We start from the raw sequence: 11,490 nt of genomic DNA on the forward strand, positions 1-11,490 counted from the left end.
GACGGCGAAGGTAGTAGAATGAAGATCAAGCCTCCAACTTTTGATGGAAAAATACCCTGGTCGACATACCAAAAACAGTTTGAAGCTGCTGCGCTGGCGAACAATTGGAACGATAACGAAAAATCCACGGCATTAATAATAGCTCTACGAGGAGAGGCACTCAACATTCTGCAGACGATCCCGGAGAGTCAACAAGCCTGTTACGAAGTTCTTACATCGAAACTTCAGATGAGATATGGTGATGCTCATTTACAACAAGTATACCATGCACAAATAAAGAACCGAGTGCAGAAAACAGGGGAAAATCTCCAGGAGTTTGAAGCTGATGTGGCGAGATTAGTCAGGCTGGCTTATCCATCTGCTCCAGATAGCTTTCTGGAACAGCTATCAATCCAGACATTCGTGGATGGGATAAATGATAGTGAAATACAACAAGCCCTGAGACTAGCACGCCCTAGAACCATTGATGATGCCTTAGCCCAGGCTTTGGAAATCGAAGCAGCGAAGCAAGCGTCGCATAGGGGACACCTTCGTGTACGACAAGAGCAAGAAACAGATCGATCTGTTGAGGAGATTATTAGAGAAAAAGTCCGCAGAATATTGCTTGCTAGGAAAAAGGATGCTGTGTGCTGGAACTGCAACAAAAGGAGGCATTTCAAGCAAAATCGTCCAGAATTTGAAAGGGCTACAGCTGGGAAAATAAAAGGAGTCGCTGTGGTAGACAATGGCTCGACCAAAACCATCGAGTGTCCCCAGAATTCCAGCCATTGTTCGCGCCTGGAAGAAAAGATCGATTTAAGGCGGACCACCGTAATCGAAGACGACTGGCTACCTGAAGAAATTCAAAGAGCACAAGAAGAAGATAACGACTTGAAAGTAATCCTGAGTTGGAAGAAGAGCGGTAGACGACCTACTTGGCAAGAAGTATCCAGACTGAGCCAGAATGTAAAGTCGTATTGGGCACAATGGGAAACATTGAAGATTGATGGAGGTCTTCTGAAACGTTGTTGGGAAAATGAAGATGGAACTGAGCAGAGACTTCAGTTGATTGTGCCGAAGAGCCGTGTGACAGACATTCTGACCAGACTACATAATGGAACTTCAGGTGGACATTTCGGGATAACCAAGACGTTGGAAAAAGTCAGGCAGCGATTTTATTGGCTAAATTGTAAGAGGGACGTTAAAGATTGGTGTAGAAGATGCAAGGTTTGTGCTGCTGCTAACGGACCTTATGGTAAAGGAAAAGCGCCAATGAGGCAATATAACGTCGGATCCCCCATGGAACGAGTAGCTATCGACATCGCTGGCCCCTTTTCCGAAACAGACCATGGAAACAAGTACATTTTGGTAGCGATGGACTATTTCACCAAATGGGTGGAAGCCTACGGTATTCCTAATCAAGAGGCAAGTACGGTAGCGGATAAATTGGTCAGAGAATTCTTCTGCAGATTTGGGATACCTCTAGAGCTGCATTGTTATCAAGGCCGAAATTTTGAATCGAAGCTATTCCAAGAAGTATGCAGCAAATTGGGGATTCACAAAACAAGGACTACACCTCTTCATCCACAATCAGTCGGCATGGTCGAACGAATGAATCGGACCATGGGAAAACATCTAGCCAAAGTAGTTTCCGATCACCAGCGGGACTGGGATGAATATTTACATCTATTCACCATGGCATATAGATCTTCGGTTCAAGAATCTACCAAGGAAACTCCATCCAGTATAATGTTCGGCCGAGAAATAAGGCTGCCTTGCGACTTAGAGTTTGGATGTAAGCCCGGAGAAGACGTAGCTGGGGAGGACTACGTTAGTAAATTAAGGAACAAGCTGGATTACATTCATGACAAGGTACGCAATCAAATGCAGCAAGCAAGTGACCGAATGAAAATGCGCTACGACATCAAGGCTATTGAAGGTGGATTCACCACTGGAGATCTGGTGTGGCTACATAATCCACAAAGGAGGAAAGGTTTTTCACCAAAGCTGCAGAGACAGTGGGAGGGACCGTATGAAATAATCAAGAGGATAAATGATGTAGTTTACCGGATAAGGAAGCTCCCCAGAGGAAAACCAAAGGTTGTCCATTTCAACCGATTAGCCCCGTACGCGCAGGACAAAGAAGAGGAAGTCTTGGTTCTGGTTGTTGAACATATCCCTACCAACCGTGTTTTTCTAAGCGAAAACACACGTTCAAGTATTATTAGCAATATTAGCTAAATTTTTAAGGAATAAGGGTATTTTTCCTTCCTTTTGGGGCATAATGAATCGAAAAATCATAAAATGAACTATAGGACAAAGAAAACAATTTTTTGTTGAGTTATTTAAATTATCTTCGATCAACAATACCATATTAATGTCATTTAGGTAAACGTTTAGTAAATGGTTTGAAACAAACTAATTCCAAAATGTCTGTTAAATTACATTCATCTGGATGAACAGCCTTCCTATGTCTCTTGATATTATTTTTCCAACATGAAACATAGTCTCAAAGATCACACTTATGCTGCTTCAATTTCGAATGAACTTTATCTTCATGTTTCTTGAGCCTTTCTTTTATATTAGTAGCATAAACGCACTGACCACACTTGTATCTCTTTAAGCCTAAATGAACGAAATTTTTATGATTATCCAGCAAATTTTTCCAGCTCGAAGCATAATCGCACTTGTCACATTTGTACTTTTTCAAATCCAAATGAACAGAATTCATATGTCTGTTGACACTTTCTTTATCACTGCTAGCATAATCGCAATATTCACACTTGTGCGGCTTCAATTTCAAATGAACGGTATTCACGTGTTTCTCTAAGCGGTATTTCACTTTCGCAGCAAAATCGCAATGGTCGCATTTGTATTGCCTCGATTTCAGATGAACGTTATCCACGTGAGATTGGAGTTTTTCTTCTTCATTCGTAGCGAAACTGCACGAGTGGCACTTGTATGCTGTCGAATCCGAATGAACGGAATTCATATGTTTTTCAAAGACTTTTTTGGAATTCACCCCGAAATGGCACAATTCACACTTGTACTGCTTCAATTTTAAATGAACAGACTTTATGTGCTTCTTTAGGTTACATTTCAATCTTCCAGTGTAATTGCAGGAGCTGCACTTGAATGGCTTCAGGTCAGCGTGTTCAGAATCCATATGGTTTTTGAGCTCGAACTTTGATTCCGCCTTATAATCGCAGTGTCCACACTTGTGTTTTGTCGAATTCGAATGAAAACACTCTATGTGTAGTTTGAGACGATATTTATGATTCGAAGCAAAGTCACATAAAAGACACTTGTGTACTTTCAAATTTAAATGAATAGAAGCTATATGATTTTTCAGGTGTGTTTTCATTGTTGCAACGTAATCGCAGTATTGGCACTGATGTTCCTCCAAACTCTTCTTCAATTTCAAATGAACATTATCTATATGTTGTTTTAAGTACTGTCTTTGATTCGAGGCAAAGTCACAAAAGTGACATTTGTGCTCTTTGAAATTCAAATGAACAGAATCGATGTGCCTCTTGATGGTACCCTGATGATTGGAAGCAAAACCGCACAAATGACACTTGAACCGCTTCAAGTCCAAATGAATTCCTTCTATATGTTTTTTAAGAGAGTCTTTCCGATTTGTATCAAATTCACATATTTCACATTTGAATTTTTGTGAATTGGATCCTTTTTGTGTATCACTCGTGTCAACATGTTCATTGCTCTTCAAGGATTCTTGAACTTTCTCATCTTCCTTTTTGATGATATTTCCATCTTCCAGAAAAGGGAATCTGAAAGAAAACAAGAGAAATTCGAAAACATCATATTTCAGTCAGCTTAAAAAATATTTCCCGATACTTTACGGTAATACATTCTAAACACAAGGAATAATAATAAAAATATTCGGCTCTAACGTAAAAATGAGGCTTTATTGCCTTTGAAAAATTCAACAAGATGATGCATTAAAATAATAATAGCCTACGTTGCTAACTCTTCCTTCACAGAAACACAGTGCGAAGTACAATCTTCTTCTTCATTTTTGATGTGATCCATTTCCGACATTTATGAGTATCGATGTTATCTGAAACAACAAAGAAATAAAGATAATTCAGTAACAGAAAAAAAAGATTTATTTTGAATATCAGTATCTAATATAAGCCTGATCAAAATAAGTAATATATTAAAAGCAAAGAATTTTTAGAATTTATCTAGAATCCGTTTTGACAGTTTTAGCTTTTTGAGGATGGGCCTAAGAGCACTAGCTCACATAAGAGACCTTTTTTAATTTTCCCACAGGGATTATCTCCAATTCGTATTTGGTTATAGTTTTCGAAAAGTAAATGTGTATTTTCAATATATCGAAAGGGGTATCAAAAGTATCACTCTGATAATAATTTTGCTAATAATTGTGTTTAATAAAAGTAGAGAACATACTTTATCGTTCTTTTCTCGTATCTGAAGGAGGATTTCCACATTTTCCACTTGGATTGAAAGTTTTTTCAAACAGAATTCCCATCAGGAATTTAACACAAGGCGCTGAGGGAATATCACGAAAACTTGTAAACAAATAGAGATGAGGGTTGCAGTAATGGAAAAAAGCCTAATGGCAAAATATCTCAATTATTAAATTGAAAATATATTTATATTACAAACATAACCTATACTTTTGAGTGTTTTGACAAGTTAACGATGAACCATAGAGTCAAGACCACAGTTGTCTCTGCCCCATGAACCATAGACGTATGTACACGCCCTTCTTCTATCTTTCATTTTGTGTGGCCGGCCTCAATCAACTTTCTTCATCGAATTAATTTAACCCTACGTTACTCGCGTGGTCTACGATTGTATTCGAACGATGTTTTCCAGTAAACTATTGTACTGTCCTGACCTTAAATTACCTTGCGCTGGTCAGTGATGCTTGTAGAATTCTTTTTACTTCGAAGATACTTACGAATGACAGCACTTTAAAGACACCTTACTACTCTATGGCCAAAGATCGTGATCGTCTGGTTGTGGTAGGACTCCACATTACGTAGGCAACCCAAAATACTTACCCTGATTACTAATAGAAAAATTGACGGGAGGTTGGGAGATTCGAAAGAAAACAACACATTTAAACCCAAACAAGAAACGTTTATTTCGGGTTTCATTGGAGACGATTTCCAATGTCATAGCTCTAGGGCGCAGCAGAGGGGAGGAAAAAGAGCTGCGAGAAAACCTCCCCTTAGAACAGCAACAACTACATACTCTACTATACAGGTATGATTTTACGTAGCTACGGCAACAGGTTCAACTGGCGAGAGAAAATCTCATGTGAAATGCACACTTGGTGGAATCAGTTACATCTACAGCTATCAGCTCCTTAATGATGACTCTTAACCGATACTTCAGTGAGATGGGTCACGTTACAGCATACAACAGTTCTGAATTGGGTAGGGTTCAGTCAGGGGGTTGTTGGAAGGATTAGACTCAGATGCAAGGGCATCCAGCCTAAAGGGTTGGAGACGCAGTTACAATGGTACCCGGCCTCAGGGGAGAGAGACGCAGCTGCAAGGGCATCCGGCCTCAGAAATCGACGCAGGTACAAGGGTACCCGGCCTAAAGGGTTAGAGACGCAGTTACAACGGTACCCGGCCTCAGGGGAGAGAGACGCAGCTGCAAGGGCATCCGGCCTCAGAAATCGACGCAGGTACAAGGGTACCCGGCCTGCAGGATACTAGGAAGGGCAAAATCCACAAAAGTTGTATGTTTGTCCCGTAACACAAATATGAATTATTTCCGCTCCTGGCTATCACGTTCAAATATGTCCTGTATTGACCAACTCCACCAGTGAAGAGAAAAATAATAATAATAAAAGAAAAGGAAAAATGATAATTAAGGGTCCTTAATGCAATTACAGTATTTACCCTGTTGGTCGTACCTAAGTAATCGAATCATTGGCTTGGCTTGGGGACGCTTCAGTGACATTTACACGTATTCATAAGATAAGTACAAAAAAAATATGTAGAAATTAAGAAATTAATATTATGAATATTATATAACACAAGCGCATCCACCATGAAACAAGTTTATTATAATAACTAGCCCTCAAATCATAAATGGAATAGAATTGTAAGCAAAAAGGGGTAGCGTCCAAAATGGCGTCTGGCGTCCCTATGACGTGTTCAAAGAAAGAAAAACTCAGAAAGTACGTTATTATCTACAATAAAGAAAACGAGTTATATTGTGTGTGAAGCACATAAAATAGAGACGGGCGGAATTAGCCCTCGAGTAATTAACGAAATACTTTAACAATGAAAACTAATATGAGCATCAAGTACCCAAAACCGCATATTCGCAATAAAACCTTCAAATTAATAAAATAAGAAACGGTAATAATGAAATGAGTGGTAACTTACGTATGGGATTCACTGAACAAAATAAATAAAAAAAAAAAAAAACAAGCTTTGTCTTACTCAAAAATTCACTTCAGAAAAAAAACTAACTAACAGGAAAAACCGGTTTAACTCGTTTCAAGCAAGGACGCTTAATGAATCCCTTCTTCATTAGGAATTTCTTGGCTTTTCGATCTCAAGTACCTACTTGAAAAAGAGCGTCTTCCAGAGGGTTCTTAACGCTTGCGCCATCTCCCATTTCAATTCAACAGCTAGTACAGAAAACCTTCTCTAACATTTCATTTCTTACTGGTGGTCTTTGATAAAGTCCACTAGAGGGCAGTGGTTATGTCAATATTGAAAAAAAAAGCAGTCCACTACACTATATATATGTTTTTTCGATTTCCTCACAAAGAAAATTATTTGTTTATCACAAAACTCTACTTATGTATATGAATAACAAGTCGTCAACTAGTAGATTTCATCATAGATATATTTCGAAATATATAAATGTAATGTTTAATATCAAAATAAAAATGGTCTACACTTGTAGACCACGCGAGTGAATATGATGGAAAAGAGGGCGCGACTGACGTAGGGCTAATGCAACCCTTGTTTTTTATTGACGGCAAGTCTTGTTTAAAATAAAATGACGATGTTGGAAAAGTATTGAGAAAATAGATCCCAATACAACCCTTGATCGTTTGTCTAGTAAATTAACGTAAAGCGTAAAGCCACGAGAACTCCTTCATCTCTAGTAACTAGAATTATTTTTCATGAAATGGTTTATTCCGATACGTTTTACTCTCTGAAAAAACTTAGGCACCATTATGAAGTATTTGAAAATATGTTCATAAACGCGCCAATTAAATTTCTGTATCATTTACGATATCTTTTCAAAGTTGTCCTCTAACTTCAAGGAACAAATATAGCTATAACTAAGATGTTTTAGACATCTTAGCTATGACCATCCCTCTAATCCATAGACCTAATAACATGGAAGGATCTAAGTCCTTCGCGTTTGTTTACAGACACCCTTCAGAAAATTCCTAAATAAAGAGATTCCTTCAATTTTTACAAATCAAACGAGTAGCATGCATACTCCCAAAAGTACTAATCTAAAGGAACCAACACAAAATGTAGTTTTTCACCAAAACAATCTTTACAGCGACTGATGGGTCAAACAAGAGCATATTGATTCATTTTTGCACTTTTGTGCAAAGACAAGGCAATTTCCAATTTTTCTTTCAGAAGAGTCTGTTTCATTCTACTAGGCTATGGTTCTCTGTATAATTTTATGTGAGGTTAAGAAATAATAACACTATGTTATTATCTCGTATAATTTCTTCATTTTAACTTTGGACAAATAACAAGTCTATATACATCACTGAGGAAATCATCTTCCTCTGCAAGTTTATTTTGTTTTCAGTTTGGAAGGTGTACATGAGTTACGACAAACTCGGCTCGCTGCCATCTGGATGAACATCCTTTATATGTTTTCTTATATTCTTCATGAGGCTAGAAGCATAGTCACGCTCACAGGTCACTGTTATGCTGCATCGAATTCGGGTGAACCCGATTTATATGTTTTTTAAAGTGCTGTTTTATATTAGTAGCATAAACGCAATTGTCGCACTTATACTTCTTCAAGCCCAAATGAACCGAATTTATATGATTGTCCAGCAAAACTTTCCAGTTTGCAGCATAGTCGCACTGGTCACACTTGTATTTCCTCAAATCCAAATGAATAATATTTACATGTCTTTTTAAATTAACTTTATCACTGGTTTCATAATCGCAGTATTCACACTTGAACTGCTTCAATTTCAAATGAACACAATTTATATGCTCCTTTATGCGATATTTCCCTCTTGCAGTATAATCGCAATAGTCACATTTGTGTCGCTTCAAATGGACAGAATTGACTTGCGATTTGAGTTTCTCTTTTTGATCTGCAATATAATTGCACAAGCTGCACTTGTATTCCGAGGGATTCAAATGAAGGGAATTTGTATGTTGCCTGAGTTGTTTTTTCGAATATACAACAAAACCGCACAAGTGACATTCGTATTTCTCCAAATTTGAATGGACAGAATCCATGTGGTTATTGAGTTCAAACTTCCATTTCGCAATATAATCGCAATAATCACACACCATCAAATCCGAATGACAACGATTTATATGTACCTTAAGACGATATTGATAATTCGAAGCATAATCGCACAATTGACACTTGTGTTGTTTCAAATTTAAATGAACGGAATTTATGTGTCTCTTAAGGGCATCTTTAAATGTCGCAGTGTAATCGCAATAGTCACACTTGTGTTTCTCCGAATTATTCAAGTGTACAGCGTCTACGTGCCTTTTTAAATTCTGTTTTCGCATCGTAGCAAAGTCGCATAAGTTACACTTGTTTTGTCTAAGATTCGGATGAACAGAATCTACGTGATCCTTGAGTTGGCTTTTCTGTTTCGCAATGTAATCGCAATACCAGCACTTGCTCGCCTTCAAATGTATAGAATCGATGTGTATTTTCAAAGTCTGCTCATGATTCGAGGCATAATCACATAAGTGACACTTGTGTTCCTTCAAATTTAAATTAACGGCGGCCAAGTGTCTGCTGTCTGTTGAAGTGTAATCGCAGTACGTGCACTTGAGTTCTTTCAAACTCTTCAAATGTACGGCATCTACATGCACTTTTAGACTATGTTTCCGATCCGTAGCATATTCACACAAGTGACATTTTTCATTTTTGAATTTCGAATGAACAGAATTCATATGTTCCTTGAGGTGGCTTTTCTGTTTAACTTCACTCTTACTGTAATCTTCTTCTTGACAAGAATATCTGAAAGAGAACAAGAAAAATTCAATTCCACATTAATACAAGATGGCAGCAATCTTGAAAAGATAATGAAGTGAAATGTTCTTATCTTATCATGCTTTCACAACTTATATGCAATAAGGAGTAAGAAACATTTATGTTGTGACCAATATAACACGTGTTCTTCTAATGCCTCCTCAACGTGTGATCCATAGGATGTAAGAAACGTTAAATTTCGTGTTTACCCACCACTAAACTTGTTATTGTCGAATAGATAAAGTAATATCATATGAAGAATTATGAATTATTTTTTCTCAAGTATACTTCATCCAGTTGCTTTGCAGATAAGTTAACAAAATAAAGTTCAAGAAACATTGGTGTATTGTCTAAAAAGCGTGTATGGAAACTATAATTGATGGTTAATGTATATTATTTGAACTGAAAACTACGACACGTGTTTTGCTATCACTAAAGCATCTTCAGGTGGGTGAAGGTAAACTGAAATATTCGGTACCGAAGAAGAATAACTAGCATTTGACTCTAACCCTAAAATGATAGTTTCCAGAACATACAGAGCAATTTCAGTGCAGATAATAATCGGAGGATCGTTTGCTGAATAATACAGCAAAGGGAACTTTCTATTAGCTTGATGAAATCTATATTCCTTGATGTTATCGAGAACTAGAATCTTTTTTTAGATTCAACGTGTTTTTTATTTTTTCTTCATGTCACATGCAATATTCTTATGAAAATTTCAAATTTTTATGGCACTGAATATTTCATACGGACGCGTTCATCATATAGTTCACGTCAATTTGGACATGAGAAAAATTGCTTCAAAACGGATCCCCAAATGTTTGAATGTTGACCAAAAGCGTGATGCAAGGGTAGAAGCATCGCGTTCGATCTGTGCTCGATGTGAAAATGATGTAGACTTCTTAAACCGAATTGTCACTATGGATGAGATTTGGGTACATTATATTTTTACGATCCAGAAACAACAATCGATGGAATGGCGACACACTCTGGTTCTTCAAGACCTAAGAAGTTCCATGTCCAAAAATCTACTGGAAAAGTTCTTGTTTCAGTTTTTTGGGTTTGCCATGGAGTAATGATGATTGATTTTTTGGATAAGGGTAAAACAATAACCGTAGATTACTATTCGACATTACTATGACCACTCTAGGGGAAAAAATCAAAGAGAAAAGACGCGGAAAGCTATCCAAAGGTGTTTTGTTATTGTTTCCTATAAATTTTAAACATTTCACTTCACCTTAATCCACCTGCAGATGCTATTGTGATAGCGAAACACATATCGAGGTTCAACAACTTAATTTTTGTAAAAATCGTATAATCTGTTTTTACTTCAAATTAATATGGATATTTGATCAAATATCGGCCACATCTATTCAATATTCGTATGCATTTTCCTGAGGCCATACATCTATAGGAGGGCACCGGGTGAATGAGAGACGGCACTGCACACATAGTGATTTATTGAAAGAAAATATTTCACATTTTCCTTTATTTTGATTCAACATTATATATTGCAGTATTTGAACCTTAAAAAAATTCACTTTCTGTAATACAAAGAGTAAATTTCCATATTGTAATCAATTCGAAAAGTGATTCATGTTTACATTTATGTACAAATTTCATCTACCTTTTTGATATAATTGTTTTTATAGTATTTGTACGATTGAAGTAGCATATGGAATATGGTGTTTTGCTCTTCTTCATTTCAGTAGCAAAATCTCGAAAGGTTGTTTCTTTTAAATTCAAATTGACTTAATTCATATGTTTTCCGAGATCATCACACAAGTGGCACTTGTTTTTTTTTCATGTTCAGATGAACGGAATCTATATGTTCTTTGGTGGTATTTTTATGCTTCGTAGCAAAATCACAATCGTGAACTTTCAGATTTTAATGACCTATTATATATGTGAATTTGTGCACTGACCGAAGATAATGTGAATTTTGTACTGATGCTGTTCACGTTCCCAATTCATTCGAACAAATTTGGAATATAATTGTATCAACTCTAAATGCTGATTAATTTACCCCGAATTTGAATATTTTTTTCCAAATACATTTTTTCCAGGTTATATTTATACTTTCACTCTTCCAGTTCTGTAATGGAAACTAGTGATACATCGAGGTATTTTGTAATAAGATATTAATTACTGTGATGCGTGATGCCAATAATTTTTGAATATAATATATATTCAAATGCTGCTTCGATTTAGTAGCATAATCACAAAAGTGACACTTATGTTTCTTCAAATCAGAATGAATGGGAACTAAATGCTTTTCAG

General features: G+C 36.8%; 2 protein-coding genes and 1 long non-coding RNA gene across 3 annotated transcripts; 1 reads left to right on the plus strand and 2 right to left on the minus strand.

The window, feature by feature from the left end:
- Nucleotides 1-2,481: 2,481 nt before the first annotated feature.
- LOC123309182 (zinc finger X-chromosomal protein-like) lies at nt 2,482-4,668 on the minus strand. Its single transcript, XM_044892155.1, has 3 exons — nt 4,414-4,668; nt 3,962-4,060; nt 2,482-3,770 (listed from the first exon to the last, which is right to left on the minus strand). Exons 2-3 carry the CDS (start codon nt 4,039-4,041, stop codon nt 2,489-2,491), a joined length of 1,362 nt encoding a protein of 453 aa, XP_044748090.1. The 5' UTR covers nt 4,042-4,060; nt 4,414-4,668; the 3' UTR covers nt 2,482-2,488.
- Nucleotides 4,669-5,036: 368 nt separating this feature from the next.
- LOC123309789 lies at nt 5,037-5,818 on the plus strand. The gene is made up of 2 exons (XR_006537288.1): nt 5,037-5,560; nt 5,669-5,818. It is a non-coding gene; the product is annotated as an uncharacterized LOC123309789 (long non-coding RNA).
- A 2,071-nt stretch (nt 5,819-7,889) lies between these two features.
- Nucleotides 7,890-10,488, minus strand: LOC123309468 (zinc finger protein 142-like). Its single transcript, XM_044892607.1, has 2 exons — nt 10,448-10,488; nt 7,890-9,198 (listed from the first exon to the last, which is right to left on the minus strand). The coding sequence occupies exons 1-2, from the start codon at nt 10,486-10,488 to the stop codon at nt 7,890-7,892; spliced, it is 1,350 nt and encodes a 449-aa protein (XP_044748542.1).
- Between the last annotated feature and the right edge of the window lie 1,002 nt (nt 10,489-11,490).

The sequence above is a fragment of the Coccinella septempunctata genome, chromosome 3, assembly GCF_907165205.1.
Source record: "Coccinella septempunctata chromosome 3, icCocSept1.1, whole genome shotgun sequence".
Lineage (NCBI taxonomy): Eukaryota > Metazoa > Arthropoda > Insecta > Coleoptera > Coccinellidae > Coccinella > Coccinella septempunctata.